General features: G+C 37.6%; 1 protein-coding gene across 2 annotated transcripts in view; it reads right to left on the bottom strand.

Annotated features, from left to right (window-relative positions):
• Window positions 1-6,868: 6,868 nt before the first annotated feature.
• Window positions 6,869-22,401, bottom strand: part of EDNRA (endothelin receptor type A) — a 44,941-nt gene continuing 29,408 nt past the window's right edge. For both annotated transcript variants that reach the window (XM_045576431.1, XM_045576429.1), the window contains exons 4-8: window positions 16,814-17,012; window positions 13,580-13,732; window positions 9,460-9,593; window positions 8,939-9,047; window positions 6,869-7,574 (exon numbers count right to left, since the gene is read on the bottom strand). In XM_045576431.1, coding sequence (XP_045432387.1) covers window positions 7,434-7,574; window positions 8,939-9,047; window positions 9,460-9,593; window positions 13,580-13,732; window positions 16,814-17,012 — 736 coding nt within the window. In that variant the 3' untranslated portion in view covers window positions 6,869-7,433. The remainder of the gene's footprint in view (window positions 7,575-8,938; window positions 9,048-9,459; window positions 9,594-13,579; window positions 13,733-16,813; window positions 17,013-22,401) is intronic.

Below are 22,401 nucleotides of genomic sequence, written 5' to 3'. Positions count from 1 at the left end.
TTGGCACTTCCATACCAGTAACTGGATCACAGTGGGGGTGGGATGGACACCCCAGGCACTTCCTCTTCTGATCAGCTAGGGGATTCCCCTGGCCAAGGGAAGGCCCCTGAATGTCCAAGGCACAGGTAGTATTAAAAACACTGAAGCTGGGGATAGGTGAGCAGAACTAGTACCAGAAATCCAAGAGGAGCTGGTCAGGTTTCAAAAAGAGTCTGTCACATATGCCTGAAGGCATATGTTCCTCCAGTGTGACAGTGCCAGCACAAAGTGGAACATTTGCAAGGCACCTGAACACTGGAATTTTTACTGATGGGTCAACTCAGGACTATTGGAGCCATTCTGGAGACAATCTGGGAAGTACTTAGAGATGTTAACTGTGCAAAAACCCTGTGATCTTGTAGCGATCCTACTCCTTTTTAATTGCCCCAGAGAACGCATACAAGTCTATGGACCTTAAAAATAGTTGACTTTCCTGGTAAAGTGATGTTTGCAGTAGCAAAGAACTGGATAAGTTAAATGTAAAATAAAGATGTAGATATAGTCTCATATGTAGGGATTTTTTTCTCTCCCTGCATACATAGATCACTAATTATTTTTTTCATTCTGCAAAGGCTTTAAATATATTACTGATCTATTTTATATATCATTTTTGTAATCTGAAGAGCAAATATTTTTAAAGAAAATAATAAAAATTGAGGAATTAACTGATCTAAAAAGAGCAGCAGAAATGAGTAGCAGGATATATGGGTACTATCCTCAACGACGAAGAAAGGATAGTGCAGCCCGAATGGCATGACCTGTTGAGTGTTGACCTGTTAACCAGGTCATGTTTCGAGTTGCGGTCAGGGTTATATGCCTGGGGTTGTAGGCTCGAATCCCAGTGCAGGGTGGGCAGAAAGGATGGTGCAGTTATTCTTCCTTCCCATCCCTGCCCCACTGCCCCACTCCAGTACTCCAGTTCTAGGAATTGGCCCTGCTTGGCCTAAGCTGGTCAGTTGAATTCCCTGCCTTCCAACAGTGTCCTGATTAAGAGTGAAGAGCAGTGATCCAGGCCTAACCTCATTAGGTTTCATAACACAGAGAAAAGACTGGTCTGAGGTGGTCAGTTTTTCATTATGCACAAATGTGTACCCGAAAAGCCTAAAGGGCACCATGCTTCCTTCACCTGGTCACACTTAGTAGATTTTCTCATTCTAGCATATTTAAAAAACACAAGAATTTAACTGCATTTAATTCCAATTACCACAGTTTGAGAAAAACATGTGGTAATTGGGATTATAGATCATGGAGAAATGGTTTCTACTGTAAAAAGGTGGAATACATGGAGGAGTCAGGGCTGTGCCCTGTAGGTGCCTGGGGCCTGGGATAAGGCTAAGCATGCAAAACTGCGTAGTCTGGGCAGGGTCCCTGACTCCTCCCACCTGGGACGCATCTGTCACAACACCCAATGTATAATTGTATTACCATCATAAAATAAAATTCAAATAAAAGGTGATCAACCCCCCCCCCCCAAAAAAAAAAAAAAAAAAAGATATTAGGTAAGAGGATAGTGGTTTAGGACCAAAAAGGAAAAATTTGTGGAATTCTCTATATTTTCTAGGGAAGATTCCATGACTTCTGATGATATCTAGATTTGCCATTGCTGTTCCTAATTTATTACCTCTCAGGAAGAAACACAGTCTACTGAGTAACATTGATGCTAAAACCTTGGGAAACCATGAGATAGTAGAACTTTGACTTCATCTAGCAAGCTTCTTGGGGAAAGCCTCGCTTTGCAGTTACAATGTTATGTTCAGTTCTTTATTATTCCTGATTCTAAGAACTGTGGCTTGTCTCTTTTCAGTTTTAGAAACAAAAAGACCAGAGAGAGTATTGGCCTGACCAAATATAGTCACTGGTTTGTCTTTGTTGCTACTTAGAGGAAAGTGTGACAGAAGATTCTCCAAATGTAGGATTATTTAAAAGCCACTGAGGTTTTTAAATGTGAAGACCCCACTTGGAAGTTCAGAAATAATCAAAAGCATGTGGTGGACTAGTGTCCTGATTTAACCTTGCTTGCTTGAAGTATGGAGAGCTGCACTAGATTATGTTGCAAGTAAAGGAATTGTAGACTCAGACTTTCAAGCCTGGAGTGCATTTTCTTCACTTCTCACATATAGGGTGTCTCCCCAAAATGTATATACACTGTGAATAAATATTAATTGCATTGGGTTACATCTAAAAAGAAATAAACATCAATTAAGCTCTCAAAAATGTATGTGTATACATGTTTTGGGGTCACCCTATATATATAATGCTAACACTCTACCATGGACTAGTAATGATGCTGCTAAAAATAACAATAGATGTAACAGACTAGTGAAAGATTTACATTTGTCTGTTATATCCTGGATTTAATCTCCAATTTGTTTCATTCCTTTAATTTTAAATTTACTGCATAGATTTATTTTTGAATAGAGATTAACATGTGTTTACTGACTTCAAAAGCTCTTACTGTAGAGGCAATTTCTTGTTGCTTATTATTATCCCATTCTCCCAGGAGTGACATATTTGTGCTCATTACAATAAGAATTGTAGAAGTAAGAGCCCTCACAGTGCTCACTGAGGTCACCAGCTGAAGTTGAAAAAATTGGGACTATTGTCTCTACTGTCTCCTAAGCTGATGCCTACTGAGTCACCACCTCGCACTTCCTTGCATTTATTTAGTCAGTAGAAGACCGATGCATGAAATGCGTGCAAGGGCCTTGGCCATGGCCTCCCCGGACCCCTCCACCGTCTCTGTGGCTGGGGCTTCTGCAGCCTCTGCAGTGGCCCCTACTCACTGAAGTTTTGTCTGGAAGAAAGGACATCCAGTCTAAACACACTTTTATTATTATAGATAGCTGTGTTCCTAGCAACACAGCTTAATATGGTGGGTGTTCACTAGATCTGTGTTGAGTGAAAAGGTAAATGAAGAGGTGGAGAGAAGAAGGGAAGAAAAGGTGGAGCACAAGGGATTCTTAAGTCAGTGAAACTATTCTGAATGATATATAATGGTGGATAACTGTCACTGTATTTTTATCAGAATCCATAGAATGTACAACACAAAGAGTGAATCCTAATGTAAATTATAGACTTTAGTTAATAATAGTGAATCAATATTGGTTCATCATAATTATTACACTAATGCAGGAGGTAAATAATTGGGGGGACTGTGCAGGGAGGGAGGAATGAGAGCATGTGGGAACTCTGTACTTCCCAATCAAATTTTCTGTAAACCTAAATCTACTCTAAGAAACATAAAGCCTATTAATCTAAACAACAATAAGAAGAAAATATGAATAACTTAAGTAAGATGACCTTAGCAATGTTATATATTGTAAGAAAATAGAAAACCAAATGTAACTAGCATAGGCAAAGAGGTAAAAGTGTTAATGTGTTGGTTTGCTTGCTCAAGCCAGGGGAAAGCATGAGAGGAAACTGAAACCAGGAACTTAAATGCCCTCTTTCATTTTTATACAATCTAGATAGACTTTCTTCATAATGCCCAAACAACGGTGGACTGTAGCTCCCAGGTCCACAACCTCCCAGACTTGCCACATTGGGAAGGGACGCTTTCTTACTTTAGTCTCCTCGGTCTCCTCCTCCTCCTCCTCCTCCTCCTCTTCCTCCTCCTCCTCCTCCTCCTCTTCCTTTTCCTCCTCCTCTTACACCACCACCACCTCCTCTTCTTATTTTAGCTCTTTTAAAAAAAATCCTCAAGGGATGTTAGTCAGCCTACCTTGGGAATGTGAACATCTTCAGACCATTTATGGCATTTGAGATATAGGCTCCATTTAGCATATGGTGTTTATATGGCTGGAAACAAGTAGGCATGATAGGAGCCCATTGCTGTTATCATGATCAGAGATGTTGGCGGCTCAGAAAAAAGGTGGTGGAGGTAAACAGAAGTGGTTAGGTTCTGGATCTAGTCTGCAGATAGGCCAGCAGGATTTACTGAGGCATTGGGTATAAGAGAGAAAAGAATGGGAATGACTTCAAGGCTGGAGCTGTCTTTAACTGAGCTGTGATGGTTAATTTTGTGTGTCAACTTGACTGGGCTAAGGGATGCCCGGTGAACTGCTAAGACATTATTTCTGGGTGGGTCTGTGAGGGCATTTCCTGATAAGATTAGCATTTTAATGAGAAGACAGAGGAAACTAGATGTATTTTCATTAGCATGGGCTAGCATTATCCATCTGTAGATGACCTGAAGAGAAAAAACAGTAGAGGAAGGATGAAATCTCTCTCTCTCTCTTCTGGAACTGGGACATCCATTTTTTTTCCACTGCCCTTGGACATCAGCACTCCTGGTTCTTGGGCCTTTGGACTCTGGGACTTAAATCAGCTGGCTGTTTAAACGTTCTCAGGCTTTTGGCCTCAAACTGGGAGTTACACCATTGGCTTCTCTATTTTACAGGCCTTTGGACTAAGACTAAATTACATCACTGGCTTTCCTTGTTCTCTAACTTGCAGACGGCAGATGATAGCATATCTCAGCCTCCATAATTACATGAGCCAATTCCCATAATAAATCTTCTCTTACACATATTGGCTCTGTTTCTCTGTTGGATCCTGACTAATACATGAGCAGAGGGATATTATAGTGGCGCAGGTTAGAGGTATATCAGGAGCTTAGTTTTAGATATAGTAGGTCTGTTAGTCATCCAATTGGAGATGTTAAATAAGCAGTTGGATACATATGAGTCTATTCCTTTAGGTATCATTTGATATATTATTTATGGACTGTAACTGTTTATTGTCCAACTCCTTCCGCTAGTATTCAAGCTCCATTGGAGCAGGAACTTTGCTGGTTTTGTTCACTGCTATATTTTAGTTCCTAGAAAAATTCCTGGGGCATAGCAGATGCTCAGCAAAATTTACTGGAAAAGTGAATGAAGGAATGAATGAAGGAGATATGTGTTCAGCACAACAGTATAAGTTGAGAATGCAGCACAGTTAGGAAGTATGCATTTGAAAGTGAAATTGCTTGACTGGCTGTTACGAGGAAGAGATTTACAATAGGCATTGTCTAGCAAACATTTTCTCTGAAGAACTATGTAAAAATGAAGAGACACTTGCAAGGCTTCTGTAAACTTTATTTTATACTTACAGGCCACTGCCAATGCAGGGCCTTGGCTTTTGGCTCATTTCTACAGTTTTATTTGGAAAGATGTGGTAAAAGTAGAAACTGGAAATATTCCTACTAGTAAACCACAGTTACTTACCAGTCCATAAACAAAATGTCCATTGAAGCCTGTGTGGTTATTAGGAAAGCTATGACTTTCTGAACTTATAAGATGCATTATTCATATGTAAGAGAGAAAGCATCTTAAACAAAAAGATAGTTGTTTAAACAAAATGGTGTAAATTTATGGCTTACATTATGGGTAAATATCAGTGCATGGTATGTACCAGTGAAATAATGGAATCAACTGCTTACACATCAAGAAGCCCTGCAATGGGGTCAATTGGAACCCGATATCATTTTATATGTGATGGTGCTAAAACACAGCCCAACAAATTATTAGCTAATTTATCATCAGGAATATGTTTGGTGAAGTCTGATATATACATTAGATTACTTGTCAACCTTATCACTGAGGTTAGTTGGGGATTAAGACAATTTAATTACTCATTGTTTAATGACTTTTGCTCCAACAATCCCAAATACTGTTTTACCAAACAGGCTAATCAGCCAACCAAACAAACAAATAAGACCCTATTGTTAACACATGACTTGTCCTCCTTTATTCTGCCTCCCATATTCCACTTGCAATGGTAACATAGTCATATGCTTTATGAACACAGATTAAAACTGACTGAGGCCGACTGTCATGATAAACAACCACCTAGATTCCAGTCCAAGTGTGTGCTTTGGCACAGCTACAGGGCATCATTATTACATACGTCCATATATAACATCATACACATGCATGTATCACACACACAAATATATTCCATAGAGATAATAACAGAAGAATTGGCTACAAGATATGTACAGTTGTATATAGATATTTATATTTATATACACATGGTAAAAGATTTTCTGCTCTACTCACAGTCTGTAAACATCTTGGAAAATACCCAGCAAAAGTCACTGTGGGCCCTTTTAAATGGTGACTATGTGAGTTGTGGGAGTCAGGGAGGTGTTTAAACTCACACTGGAAACCCAGAGAAGTGAGGAAGCATAGTTTATGGTGGCCTTTTGGGTTATTATATTTCACTGACATGATAAACTCAGCCGGCCACTTTGAAATTATGTTTCCTATATGGAAAAGGGAATGACCAAAAAAGATATTTTAAATGCCAGTTAACATTTAAAGCTAATAAAGAGAATATGAGGTGATATGTATGCTATATATACATACACACATACATGTATATATGTACATATATATGCATATACATACATATATGTTACTATTACTAAAAAACCGCAATGAAAATTTCCAAATCTAAAACTATTCAATTCTATTCTCCTATGTATCTTTAGACTTCTATGAATTGAACTGAAAGTCTTGGGTATAGTTAAACAACATGAACCTTTATATTTTGGTATATGATATTGATTGTACATAAAATACATTAAAAATAGATTGGGCTTATGAAAAATAGAATTATTTGATTCAAGCATTATTTTATTAAAATTTAACAAGAAAAAATGTTCAGGATCTCCTGTAATGAAACACCATAAAAAATAGATCCTTAAAAATTATTTGAATAGCAGCTTTAAACTGCCATGTGTGGTTATCAGTTTGTGCTTTAGTCTTGTATTTGTTGCAGCTTGAAAATTTATGTTAAACACTGCCCCCTCAGTGGCATGAGAAACATTAACCTAATTGTTCACTAAATTGTTTTACTTTTTTTTTTTTTTTAAATGAACTCAGATATCATTTTTAGGGTACTATATAGTTAAAAATACTGGCACTGAATGACATTTCAAAATTAAGGTGACTTATGCCCATACTGTGTTTGCAAAACAAACAAACAAACAAAAAAAAACACAAAAAAATCTCTATTTTATAACCTCCAAACTTTCATGGTGACCAGTTCTCATAAAACATTTGACAGAACAGCCATGAAAGCTAGTCATGTTCGTGAAAACGATTTTCATGCAAATGTAGTAAATATCTTTCTGGTTTCACTTAACGGTCTCCCTTTCCCCTGCCAACTCTTACCATTTTTTAGTGTTGAATATAACATACAGAATATGTAAATTAGATAAATTAAAGAAGTAAGATTCATTGAATTTGTGGGCATGAACCAGTCTACTCTCTGATGTTTTGGAAAGCATTTTCCGGGCGTGGGTCTGAGTCATGGGAGAAGAGACTTCTGGAGACATAGTGGCGGTGTGATTTCCCCCCCCCTCCAATAAGGTTTGAAGGAATACTGATTAATGTTTCTTAATATGTCTAGTTTATACTATCCTTGTGGCTGCTCCTCTCTGTGTTGTGGTTGTTCTGTTCGTGGTTCTTCCACTGGATGCTGGTTCCATTCATGGGGACTGAGGTCATCAGACTTTTGGACTGGTAACAGCAGCAGCACAGGCAAGACTGGGAAAAGAAACAGATGCTAAATGGCATGACATGTGTTATGTTCCTACCAACAAGGGGTAAATGTCCACATACATTTGAGGACAGAATGTGAACCTTAACAGTAACCTAGGGTATGGAGTCTATAACCCCTAGGTAGAAGCTAAATTGTCCATTCTAGTGCAGAGAAATATATCCCTTGCTTCTTGTTTAAATTCTAAGTCAAAGAGGGAAGCAGTTTTGACCAGAGGAAGACTACTGTATGACTTGGGGTGGGCATGAATGGGAGGCTAGGAGGGGCCTAGCATTTCTTCAGTGTGCACCACTGGTGTGGCTCTCTGCATTGTACACCTCTCGCCTGATGTTCACAGCACTAGGTGGTAGTTGCTATTTTCCTATCAAGTTGTATGAAACTACCAAGTTTCATATATTGTATAATTCTCCTTTTAGATTTTAAGTTCCATGAGGGCAGTCACTGTGTTTTTTTCCTGTCCACTCTATCCCAAATAATAATAAAGTCATACTTAGCACTTATTATTGTTTCAAGTACTTACCATATATTAACCCACTGAATCCTACTTATGAGATAGATATTGTGATTGTCTGATTTTACAGACCAGCAAACGAAGGAAGCAGGAAGGGCACCATCCAGACCTGCGTTTGTCAGTAAGTGCAGAGCTATGATGCAAATCAAGATTATTTGCTTCTTGAGCCTGCACCCTTGATCTCTATGCTACTCTTCCTAAAATGTACCATGAGCTAACATCCTGGCTAGAGAGAACAGAATCCAGTTTGGATTAATTCTATGCTAAAATCATTCCAGGAACTGTGCTTGGAGCTTCTGGAAGACATGGGTTGGTTTATCTACAAGAAGGTTTGAAGAACACAAGGAAACTGATTTCAAATGCGATTACATTAGTTCAGATTTCCCAAGCTTTAAGTATTTACTTGTTTTGAAGTGGCTATTACTAAATATACTATTAAGTAGCATTTAGAAAGAGCTTTCTTAACAATAGAGTTTATTTTTTGCTGAGATTGGTGTTAAAATCTAAAAAAATATAAGGAAGGAATAGGATTTATGTATTTTTTATGACCTGCAGCTCAAATTTGAGCCTTTCTTCTTAAAGGAGGGTACTAAATTAAGATGTTATTAAGTTAATTATTTTTAATTTTAACCTCTTAATATGTTGTTGTCTGAATAGATATTGCTTTTTTTTTTAACGCTGACAATGTAACCATCTTTCTGGTTAAAATATGATTTTCACTTATCTACTGAAAAGTATAGCTGATGAAAGTAATATTTATAATTGTGAATTAGCCATGCCTCTTGGCTAGTTAATATACTTATTTGATTTTCCTTAAAAATACTTGTAAAACAGTCTTACCTGAAAACAATTTTTAAATTTCTTGCTCACAAAATATAGAGCTATTGGGTTTATACATGAATTCATAGTTGCCAAGTTAATGCCAATGTAATCCATGAGCAGCAAGAAACTAGAGCAAAGGAAAAATAATAGAATAATTAGCACATAATGTTTTCAAAACTGCAAACTAGCATTTATCCTTAGAATAAGCATTTTTCTTGCCCAGAAGCCATTTCTCACAGGTAGCAGTCAGAATTTTTAAAAAATTCTTGTTTAAATGGCACTCTTAGTTCTGCAAAAGATTTACTTGCCACTTGGTTAACTCAGATTATTATGCACAGCCTCAGGAGGGGAGCAGCAAGATTATAGACATGGATTGCACAAATTTTGGGATCAGTTATGAGTTATGTCAGCTAAAGAGGAAATAATCAACTTTGCAGTTTTAATTTTTCAGGGCTAACGAGAATGTAGACTAGATGGTTTTGTAAAAGTATCATAAATGTGAAAATCAGAGAAACTCCAATTTCCTAATAGGATCATACCTAAGTAATTCACATCGGTTCTTGTCCATCTCATTATACACGGTTTTCTTCAAAATACGGCTTAAATGAAGAGGAAACCAGCAAAGAGCAAAAATTACAACCAAGCAGAAAACTGTTTTTGCCACTTCTCGACGCTAAAGGAAAGTGAGAGAAAAAAAAAAAAAGTACAGTAAATTCATTGTTTTCCTGCTAGATAAAAGAACCATATAACAAGGAAGTAGTTGAGAGCAGAGAAAGAATAGCTCAAAGAGGAGCCAGAACAGTATGGCTCACATAACCTCCACCTCTTTAAGATTTAGAGTCCAACTTCATTAAGGATTTGCTACCGATTCTTTTGGGCAACTGCCACGAAGGACGGTGGCTTCAGGTTGGTTATTAGGACAAGGGCAGAGGTTCTATGGCAGGGAGAGATGGGAACTGGCTGGAGTAGAGCCAACACTGTGCGTGTGCCTGCATACGTGTGTGTGTGTGTGTGTGTGTGTGTGTGTGTGTACCCGCACACACACATGCACATGTGGCAAATATATGGGGGAAAGCATTATCTAAAAGCATTAATAACAGGTAACTAACAAGCATTAATTACAGCATAACAGTCAAAATGACTGAACTCACCATGTTAAAGAATGGACAAATCTGAAAAGATGTTTGAAAAACAAAACAGGCATAGGAATTAGAAAAGAAAAAGCAACAGAAGCCTGGCTGGTGTTGCTCAGTGGTTGAGTGTCAACCTATGAACCAGGAAGTCGTGGTTTGATTCTCGGTCAACGCACATGCCTGGGTTGCAGACTCAGTCCCCAGTAGGGATTGTATAGGAGTCAGAGGATCAATGATTCTCTGTTATCATTGTTTCTATCGGTCTCCCCTTCTCCCTTCCTCTCTAAAATAAATAAAAGTATATTTAAAAAACAACAAAAATCATCAACACAGCAATATGTTTTTTCCACTTGTTGATCCTTAAGAAAGCTAGCATTGGGATATTTTTGCTTTTAAAATATTTTATTAATGACATGTTTCCAAAAGACTTATTATTTGCAAACATAGGGGTGAGGGTAAAGGATTATCAGCAATGTGGATGAGAAAACCTAGGACGTGCTGACCCTGGAGTGACTTTAGTTGAAGGTTTACATACTTTCAAGTCTGCACAGGATCAGGAAAATCACAGGTTAGAGTTTATCAGCAACCAGTTCTTTGTGTGCATTATGCTTGAGTATTATAGTGCATGCATTTAGAAGGCTAACTAGGAACATAAAATGTAACTTGTCTGTAACTGGGATCAGTTAATGTCAAAATAAAACTGATTGAAAACAGGGTTTGGAAGGGTAATGCTGATTTCAACCAAGAGCATCTAGCATTAAGTATAGAAAGCCTAAGCCAACCCACATGATTAATAGAGTTGTTTAAAAAGATTTGGGGGGCAGTTTTCACAAATTGCTACTCTAACTCAAAGAACAGAGTTCTTGAATCTTTTTGGAGCTATTGGGCTAGCTGGGATATACTTCAGAGAACACATAAAACGAGTAATGATTGAGAGAAATAAAGAATTCCAATCTGCAGGAATGGGAGATTATTTTAAAGGATCATTTTGTGTACACAGAAAGACAGTGTTCCCCAAAAATAAAAAAGTGGGGTATTAGGGGAGAGGTTATTTCCTCTGAGCATTATCTCCTTTGATGATCTCCTCTGGGATCATCAAAGAGGATAATCCTTTTAAAAGATAATATTAATACATTGCCATTATAGTCTGTTATTTGCTTACTTAATATTCATCCTCCTATTTTCCCTGCTATCAATCAGATTCTTGGTTTTGTCATAGTAATGGGGGAGCCTGGCCTAACCATCTGCATGGCTACCTGACACTTCTGACCAATTAGATTAAGTAAAAATTGTGTGAGGTCTCTGTAAAACTGCTTAAAAGTGGGGGATACTCCTGTGATGCTCATACACTCATGTGATCTATGTTCTTCCCCTTTTTTTCTGCCTGGAAATCAGATATAAGGGTAGAGCTGTAGTTGTTGTCTTGTGATAATGAAAGGTCAGCAAATTAGCAGACAACCTGCCTCTGAGTCTCTTTACCACTGAATCAATGACATCTGAACTTTTTACTGTGGGAGAAAGATAAATCCCTCCTCGGTCTACTCAGTGTTATTTTGTTTTTGCTACCAGCATCCAAACACAATTCCCAACTTATAAAATTGTTGTCAGCATAATGAAGAGAAACTTGAGAAACATACAAGAAGCAAGACCAAGAGCACAATAGGCTAGCAGTTGAAGGCTGGCAGGGCTTTGCACTCTGAGCTAGTTTCCCCATAGTCCCACTTGAAGGCCTTCCAGCCAGGCGGCTTGCTCTTCTACTCTTAGAACCTGCTATAGCTTCGAGTGGGACACAAAGGAATGTCTATGCTGCATGAGGACCAAGTTTTGGATTCTGACTTCCATTTGGTTGAGCCACTCTCCTAATCACCTGTATAATAAGGATAATGCCTGCCTTGCCTATCCCACATATGCTTGGATGAATCAAATAAGAAGATAACATGGAAATGCTCTACAAAATTAAAAATGCTATGTAAATGTGAAGCATCATCATATTATTATTGTTTCATACCCCTATTAAATTATTTTCAGAGCAAATACCACTTACAGCTTAAACAGGTTCAATCATGGTGCTGTTAAAAAAATCAACATTTAAAACACTGTTTTTCACAAATCTATTTTAATTAATTATTTCCCTTGCAGGAGTGAGAGGTAATAATTGCTTAATATGTTTCACTTCAGGAGTACTAGAAATTTTCATGCTTGAACAATCATCCTAAAGTTTCTCAATATAATTTTCCTATTAAATTTCAATAGGAGGTAATAGCTACCATTTGTATGGCATGTTAGATTTTTTATAAAGTATGTGTATGCATATTATTTCCTTTGATTCCTATAATAACATTGATTTATATGCTATTATGCCCAATTTACAGATAAAGGAGCTGAAGCTCAGAAAAATTAGTAAAGTAGTTGAAAAGAGCTGCTGTTGAAGAATGACGCTTGTGTATTGTAATTATATAGGGTAGATTTACAGGCTCCATATGAAACTCACATTAAATTTTGCTGTGGTGGGGTGTCCTTCTCTGCTGGGACTCAGAACTTATTCACAGTCCTGGTTTTACTCTTCGAATAAATACCTATGAACTTTTTCTGAGTACTTACTATGAATTGGGTTCTATTAGACACCCTACATGCATTAGATAACCCCTTGATGTCTTATTATATATTTTTAAGAGGAACTAGAAGCTCAGAGAGATTAAGCAATTTCCCCAATGCCACAGAGCCAGCAAGTAAGTATAAGACCCAAGTTTCCCCCGCTAAAGCTCTGTTCTACTTGTTGCCCTGGAGGGACTAACAGCAGCCTCCTACTGACATATTCAAATTCATTCTAGAACTTTGGTCGCTCCAAAATTTGACCTCTTCAAATATATAGGATCACATTTCTTGTCAAGAGTCTCATCTTTGATGTTGTTGATGTTACTCTAATGAAGTTCATCTCTTTTCTCACTCCCCAAATGGGTGGTTTCTGTGCCATATTATAACTAGACCCCTATTTTCCCACCTGAAGTACCTGCTGGTCTCTTCTATCCCATCAAACCCATTTATCTTCCATGAACAATTCAACCCCCCTCATCCACGAACAGTTTTTCCGTGACAAACTGGATTTCTATAGCATAGGCTACTTTGCCATACCTTGTGATTCTATTTTCCAGGTTTGTAATTTGTTTCCACAACATTATTGCAAAGCCTGCTAGGGGAGACAGTAATATGCACCTTTTTTGTCTTGGCACAGTTCCAAGCCAAATTCAATGGATACACACACAAACACATATGGTCAATACATTGTTGGCAAAACCAATAAATAGTTCCTCCATTTGGGCCCACTAACCAGGTAGGCTCCCTATTTCACAAAAGAAATACCTAATACAGTACTATAACTATAAGGAAAACAAGACATACAAACAAATAAGATAGTATTTTTATTTTCAGAAAAGCAGGCTAAATCTTGAAATACAGTAATTGTAGGCCTTTTGTTGTGAAGGACAATATAGTCTTGGCCAGATTTTCATAATCGTATTACATTTACCTGTTTAAGATGTTCACTGAGGGCAATTCTCAAGCTTCCATTCCTTCTGTTTAACATCTCACAAGTCATGAGGGTATAGAAGATTGCGGTGCACACCAAGGGCATGCAGAAGTAGAAGCCAAACAGCCACCAGTCCTTCACATCTTGGTAGAACTGTAAATGAAGAAAAGGGAGAAGGAGGGCGCTGTATAACGTGAATTAACTGTGTAGTGCCTCTGGGTCCTTAAAAATCTTCATGTTTGCAGATACATTTGTATATTCATTCTCTCTTATTGTGGCAATGAGCTTGGGGATGGTTATCAAAACCCAATTAAATTGGCAATTCTGGAAGTTATCCTGGCTTTATAAAATACCACATGAATAAGCTGCATTAAAAAAGATACATTTTATAAACTGAAGTTGGTTTTAATTGTACAAGGGAAGAGCCCTAATCAATAAAAATAATTCCTTTCCAAAGCCCACAAAACAATTCTGAGACATACAGAATATATATTTATCTTTATTAATGAGCCTCAAAATGTTGCTAATATCTGGTTTACTTTTGGCTATTTCGGCCAAAGTGTACTTAATGTGAATATCTTGTTTGGAAACAGGGAAGGTTATGAATGGCTTATCTGTGTAGCTTTGGTTACCAGGAGTTAACCCTTTGCCTGGTATGCCTGCTATGTGACCTCTTAGCTAGCCAGTTTGAGCCATAAATAATCACGACCCTTCTCACTCTTTTTAATACTTACCACCTGGAAACTATCAAGACAGAGTACCTTATCTGAAGGCATATTTGGCATGATCTCCCTGTAGTCAGGAGTTGTAAATACCAGGAGTACTCACTTTTTATGTCTTTTTAAAGAATAAAATTTAATACCCTATAAAAATGGAAATTGGAAAATTATATATACATTCTTCTTCCCACTAAATTAATTATCAACTCGGGGAAGAAATGCTTTTCTTTTCCTTATTCTGTCTCCTCAGATTGTTTATTTACTATGGATAATGCAGCCTCCTATAATATCTCAGTTCCCACAGTAAAAATTAATCATGTTGCTCTGTGAAAAACTAGACAACTTCTGAATATAGAAAGAGTCACAGTGGGATACATTTATAGCATGTTTATTAAAATAATCTATAAATGGTTCCTGAGGAAAAAAAGTTCTGGGCAGAGGTTCCTAACTATTTTTATGCCATAGACCTTGGAAGTCTGGGGAAGACTGTAATCCTTTCTGGGAATACTATCTTCACATGTATAAGATTGAAATATGTATGATTATAATGGAAACTAGTTACACAGAAACAGTATCAAAACATTAAAAATAAGAACTTGATATAGTAATATAGGTGTTTATTAACAAATTAAATGACAAATCCAATGGTAGTTCTAATAACTATCAGAATGTTGAAGCAATGACGACTATAAATGATATTGCAAGATTACACAAATGTTATATTTTATGAAAATATATTATTTCTATTAGTGAAAAAATACTATTTTTATTTCTGTTAAATACTATTGTAGTTTGTTGCCTATATTCATAATAGAAAGAAGTGATACATTTTAGCTATTAGGAAAATCAACATGTCATTTCTTTCTCATTCAAGTGAACAGACCTCTGGATTTTAACTTCAGGTTAAGTCAAACTCCCATTTTATGCAGATCTTTCCCTATCCACGTCACACTGTAGAAAGATTTCTCTAATGAGCTTAAAAAGCAAATAGAAAGAAAAAAAATCAGGACTCTCCTTTAAGTACAATACAAACACTCCTTTAAGTACCCTCTTCAGTTTGTATCCCCTTCTTCCAGGTGCATTGCTGGCTGGTGTGAATGCCCAAGTGCAGCCTGAATGATGATCCCCCTAAAGGGGCTTGGACATAGTACCCTGCCCCCTCCATGGCAAAGGCCTTTAGAGAAAGGGGTCACAAATTCCGTTTGAACTGATGTCATCAGCAAAGGCATGGGGTGGGGGTGGAGGGGCTCCCTCTAGTTTGTTAGAGCAAAGTGTAGGAGAAAGTATGGGACAAAGAATAAGAATAAAATTGGAGAAAAAAAATAATAAACAAAAAACAGGAGGAGAAAGAGAATCTCAAATTGAAAAAAAATTATCACTTCATACTCATACCATTTTCTTGCCTGAAGGAAAAACCTTGCTTGACCATTTTATAAAGGAGACTCAGTCATTACAAAGTATTTCTTTTCATTTTGTCCAGTTCTAGTGATTAGTAAGTTCCTTATGTTGAGCCTCTTCTCTCTTAACATTTTATTCAGGAAAATTTAGATTGCTTATTTACACTGCCCAAATTCTGATAACCTCCTACAGACTGCTTTGTTTTCCACTGTGGAGATTTGACTTAATAAAAAAGTCAGTAGATAAACAGACCTTAATTTTAAGGTTGCCAATTTGGCAGCTTTCATGAATACTTTTAATTTTAAAACAAGAGTGTCCAAGTAGGAAAACTGGTCAACTGTAAAACCACTAATTTTGTGAATTTTCCAAGTTAGGAAAACATACCTTGAGATGTCTGAAAGTGATTAAATGTGGAATCTGAGCTGCATGAAACTTACATCAAAGCACTAAATTATGCTGATTTCAATGAAATAGTTATCCTTTTGGTTTTCCTCCTCAGTCCACCTTTGACGAGTTTTGCAAAGGTAATATGCATTGTAAGTATGTTTCCTGATGCACACATGTGATTAGGCTTTTCAGAGAAATATTAATGTGACCAGGTATACTAAACAATAACAACTGAATTTGTTAAATGGAACACTTTTTAAAAAGTTCTGCAAATTTATATTATTTGTACATGTAAGTATAACTTCCTACCTACTTTGAGTTAGTAAATCTATCTTTAAAAAATGTGTGAGCAACATATATTTCCCTGAGTAACCAAAAATAAGTATCAGCATGTCTGTCAGATGGAAGTTGTGCTGTATTGTATTCCTCATTATAAAAACAAGTAGCACTTTATACATATGATCTCTCTTTTCTAATAAGTGCATTTCAGAATCCTGCGCTTTTTGGTACAAAACAAAAGTTGTATCAACAGTTGTGCTATAAAAGTAAAAACAAAATAAATGTTCTATTCAGGAAACTAAGCCCTGGTTTAACATCTACTTTTTATGCAACTAAAGAATATTTGATTGAGCACTGGGCACCGCAGAGGTATCAACAAGCTGTGATGATGGTAAAGTAAAAGTGAAGACCACCTCCTCTCCCCAGTTAATTCCCTTTAAACTATTTGTACCTCCATGAACCGTGATGTGGCATTGAGCATACAGGTTTTATGCTGTTGACCCTTGTATTCAAAGGGCACCATGACAAAGCCAATTGCTTCAGGGATGGCCAGGATAAAAGAAAGGATCCAGATGGAGACAATCTCAATGGCAGTGACTAAGGGAATCCCAATTCCCTGAACACGACTCCAGGAAGCAACAGCTCTGTACCTGAAAATAAAAATGAAGAGATGGAACCAAGGTGTTAGAAAATTATGAATTACTTAAATTAAAAAAAATTATAAATGCTGGCAGGCTCCTTCCCTTGGACAGTGACCAACCATTTGCTTTTTAGGAACTTTCTTAGGAGTTCTTGTGTGAAAAACAAGTGGGGCCGTTAAAAGTTCCACCAATTTGGAAATCAATTGCCTGGCAGGTCTGAGTCTGAACTCTTCATCTGGCATCTAGCATAATCTTGTGAGAATATAAAATGTGGCAACATCAGATAGGAGTGTCTATGGTTGTTTCTTTTTAATTCCTCATCCAAGGATGTGTTTTTATTGATTTTAGAGAGAGAGGGAGGAAGAGAGAAACAATGTGTAAGGGAAACATCAATCATTAACTTTCCATTTGCATCATCTGACCAGGGATGGAACCCACAACTTGCCTTACTGGAAATCCAAACCTCAACCTTTCGGAGCATGGATGACACTCCAGCCAACTGAGCCACACCAGCCAGGACAGCGTGTCTATGTTTCTTAAGTGAGGAGGGGTACAGGGGGGAAATTGGATGATAGAAGAGGTAGTGAAAGCTGCTGGTACTTGTAATGGTAATATCATACTCCTCTTTATATATTACAAAATAACAACATTTAAAAACTTATCTATTGGGAATGGGGGAATAAGGACAATTATGTGAGACCATATTCAATAAAAAAACAAAAACAAAAACAAAACAACAACAACAACAAAAACCTTATCTATGAAGTGTAGCTAGATATCCTTAAGTGAATAGTGGCCATAGATAGTCCATCATTTTTTTCTTTTCTTCTACCCTCAAAATATGATTACAGTGGACCTCTACCAGGTGGCAGTTTAAGTAAATAGAGAGTATTTCTGGTAAATATCAAAGAATGACTATATCATTTCCATTATGGTCCTGAGCTAGAATATATAAAAATGACTTAAAGATTCATTGATTTTTAATCTTTAGGATTCATAGTCTTATAGAAAAGAGTGGTTTTTATAGAAGCGTAGAATATAAATGTAACTAAACAATTATGTCAATTAAAAAACAAATTGGCCTTAATAAATTGTGTTTACCTTTTTTTTTTACTTTAATACTTCTGTGATAATAATCACATTTAAATGTTAAGTTTAAAGAAAGATTGGTTTCAGAAACTCTATGGTCTTTGATCTGATGTGATGGTCTGATGCTAACTACTTTCAGACTTAGTACTAAGAAATGACCTGTGATGTAGCATGGTATTTTTGTGGCTTCATTCTTGAAATTTTTGTTAATGTTGTAATGGAAAGGAAACATTCTCCTTTTTATAGCTTCATGAGATAGAGCCAGAAGTCTATAAAACAGATGAAGGCATTGGAGACAGGTACACATGGGCTTGCAGGATATGTGACTTAATGTGGAAGGTTACTAAAGCCAGGCAACTTACAAGCTACCCATATCTACCACGATGAGTCCCATCACTTATATTCAGTGTTCTGTCTCAGTATATCTTTAAGGTACTTCTGTGAAAACACAGCTTCTTGGAATTATGCTATCTTGTTCTTCACTTTATATTAGAGTCTATAGTTTTGGTATGCACAATGATGCCACACGGGATATATATAGCACAATTTTCTGGAGAAATGTTTTGCAAAAAAAATCTTAGGGTAAATAGTTTGGTGTGCAGTACAATCTCTAAAAAAGTCCAGATGAGTTCAGAATGAAATAAAATGCAGCTCTGCAAAGAGACCAAGAAAATCCTTTTACGATATGGCCAAGATTGCATTTTTAAATTTATGGTTATTTCCAGTAAGATAAAGACTGCTATTTATTTTGCTACCCATTTCTGTTTACTTTTCTTTGTTGCCTTATTAGACTGGTAGCCTGAAGTTCAGTAAAAAAGAAATGGAGAATGAATGTCTATATCCCGAGGCTCTCAATAAGTTATACTATTTCTTCTCTCAGATCTGTTATCAAGAAAGGTGATTTAAATAAAATACTTTATCTCTTAAGGGAGTAAGGAAACCAGATGTCTTAGGCAGGATTGGAGATAGAAGGTGATTTAAATGTAGTCAACATGGTCTTATAATGAATATATTCAAAGACCATCTTCATTTTATAATGTGACATGCGTTCCCAGAATATGACATGTCTATAATCCAATGTAAATTAAATATTTAAAAACAAATAGAAGTAATTTTTAGTGTCTAGCTTAGTAAATTATTCATAATCAGTCTGCTCCTTCATTAACACACATGACTGAGAACTAGAATATTTTCCATTTGTCATCATAGTTGTCTTGATAAAATCTCTATGAAATGTGAAAACAACCATAAGAGCAATTAGAAACAATTGTGATGATGGAGGTGGGAAAGTTGTGGAAAATAAGAAATGCTTGGATCCAAGATAGCAGGAGAATAGGTGGATGTTACACTCACCTCCTCCCAGGACCAGACTGGAATTACAACTAAAGGGTAGAGCAACCAACCTGAATAACCAATTGAAGGCTAGCTTAGAGAAGTCTTATAACCAAGGATTTGCAGAAGGGTGGAACTGGGGAAGGGAGAGCCCCACTCCACCATGTGGCAGCTAAGATTTTGGGGGATATTTCAGCTGAAAAGGTTCCTCCTGAGAAGTGTGGGATCTCAACCTCAAGCCAGGCTTCCCAGATAAGAGCACCAGAGCTAGGAAGACATGGCTGTGAAAATCAGTGGGGATTCTGTCTGTTAGGGGACCAAGAGAGTCTGCTAGGGACAGAGGCACAAAATCTCATTAAAGGGCCAAGGCACAAAATCTCATTCACAGCCACTCACCTTGGGCTCCAGCAGAGGGAGAGCAGATTGGACTAGAACCACGTGAGAAGAGACTGGGCTTTGTGGCGCTCAGAGAGAGCTAAAGGGACAGCTGCCAGTATCTCTGTACTGATTCCCTCTCCCCACACCCCAGGCTGGAACACTCCCTTCCATATACATTAGCCTGAGGGAATGCGATTGCCTCACACTCTGGACTCCCTGTTGCACCACCTTGGGAGCTTGTGCCCTGCTGAGGAGTCAGCTGCCTGGGCTGGGTTGTAGAGATCTGGGCACACTAAGGGGTGTCAGTAACTGAGTTGAGTGGCTCTGGGGAGGGGGAGGAGGGGATACTCCCCCACCTTCCCTGAAGCCTGACTTGCACCTCTTTTTCATGGAAGATCCACTAGCCTCATCTTCTCAACTCTCAAAGACCTGCCCCCCTCTCCACTCCAATCCAGTGACCAGCTTCAGAGAACACCAGAGAAAGATCCAGGTAGCTGGATCTAGCCAGCAAGGGGGGTGGTGGGGGGGTGGCAGTTAGGGACGATTATGCTGGCATGCAGAGGCAGAGAGGGGCAATCAGGCCAGCAGGAGAGGCAGTAAAGGGTGAACAGGGAGGCAGGCAGGTGAGCGATTAGGAGCCAGCACTCTAAGAGGGATGTCTGAATGCCGGTTTAGGCCTGATCCTGGGGGGTCCTGTTTAGGCCTGATCCTGGGATTAGAGAGGGTACAGGCTGGGCTGAGGGTACCTGCCCCTGTGCACAAATTTCGTGCACCAGGCCTCTAGTCAATAAATAATGATACAAGAATAAACTCTGTGTTTCACAGTACTTACAACTGTATACTTATACTTTTGCCCCACCCTGTATTTTTATAAATAGATTTTTTTTATCAAGGCCAGAGATGTTTAATTCATATTTTGAATCTTTACAGTATGGTCTAGTATGGTCATTAAATTTTTAAAAGTTTACTATTGAAGGTATTTTTAAACAGTACAAAAAACTAATTCAAAAGATAACACTTCAACAAAATCTTTTATTTCTTCTTATTTTTTGTCCATTTCTATTCTAATAAGCATAGTTTGAATACAAAAATCAATTATAATTTTATTTTAGCTTTATTTACATTAGATTATAAAAAATCTCATGTTTCTACAGAGACATATCATTTATTAATTTAATGGCTACCCTGTATAATAAGATACTGATGCAATTTACTTAAATCTTTCTTTAATGTTCATAGTTCTAGTTTTTGAACGTTATGAATAACACACCTACAAATATTTTTTTCTTCCTTTGAATGATTCTCCAGGATTAATTATCTTGAGTGGGTAGGATTATTGAATTAAAGAAATAGAAAGGTAACTGAAGTATGTTAAAAAACCTTCCTACCAAGTGCCTATCAAAATTTGCCTACATTAGAATTTATTATTTTTCTTTCAATTTTCCCACTTTCATGAGGTAAAGTGGCACTTCTGTCTTAACCTCTGCACATTTTTTATTAACAGCAAACCTGAATGTATTTGTAATGTTTGTTTATGATTTATGTCTCATGCGATATACAACCCAATTGCCACAGAAAGGTTTGGAGGCAAAATACCAGCATTGAGAATTTTAAAGAGAAGCACAGTGTGGTGGATTAAAAGATAGCTGCCCATAGACACAGACAGTAGTGTGGTGATGGCCAGAGGGAAGGAGGGGGTTGGGGGCTGGGTGGAGGTGGGCAAAGGGGAGGAAGATGGGGACATCTGTCATAATATCAACAGTAAAAACAAACTTAAAAATGATTTTAGAAAACATAAAAACAAAAATATAGCGGCAAATACCGTGATACTTCAACTGAGCCCTTTAAGTTGGATGCAGCTGAAACGATGCTTTACCACTAGTAGGTCTGGGCTCTAAGTAGAGCAACAGGTTCCCCTTGGAGCCCTGAGCTTGCTGGGCAGAATGTGTTGAGGGGCCCTAGACTACACGGAGAGGAAGATGGGCTCCGCTGAGCTTAGACTTCCAGTTTTTCTTGCCAACAGGCCAGACATGTGAGTCTTGCACCCAAGAGATGCTCATCTGCCAGCAGAAATCCACCGAGAGACCACAGTCAAAGTAGCAAGGATCAGAAGACTTGTCTGTGGTATAATAATAATAATAATAAAATTCTGGATCTTTTAAACCACTGTCTTGGGTAGTTGGTTATCAAAGAAAAATGAGCTAGCAAAATTAACCAGTTGCCTGGTTTTGACAATAGAATTAAGATAAAGAATGAATAACTATGTGAAATAGGGAACAGAACCCCAAATGAGATCCGACGTTTCCATACAGCCAGCATTGGACTTTGTTCAGTCCCCATGTCCTCCCTTCTGGCTCAGCCATTTCTTCCACATCCTCACTATTGTCATCCAGCAAAGGAAAACCATAGCACCAGGAGAGTAAGGAGAAACTATGTTCATGTCTAAATACAAATGAAGGTTTTTAGAAACTCCCCTTTGTGCTCCTTAAATTAGTATGAACCTTTGATATCTAATATCACAGAGCCCACTGAGGAATTATTTGAAACTAGAGGCCCTGTGCATAAAATTCATGCATGGGGGACGGGGGAAGGGGAGAGG

This window comes from Pipistrellus kuhlii, unplaced genomic scaffold, assembly GCF_014108245.1.
Source record: "Pipistrellus kuhlii isolate mPipKuh1 unplaced genomic scaffold, mPipKuh1.p scaffold_m20_p_8, whole genome shotgun sequence".
Taxonomy (NCBI): domain Eukaryota; kingdom Metazoa; phylum Chordata; class Mammalia; order Chiroptera; family Vespertilionidae; genus Pipistrellus; species Pipistrellus kuhlii.
The sequence above is the reverse complement of the archived record's forward strand: the minus strand, read 5'-3'. Positions and strand labels throughout refer to the sequence as shown.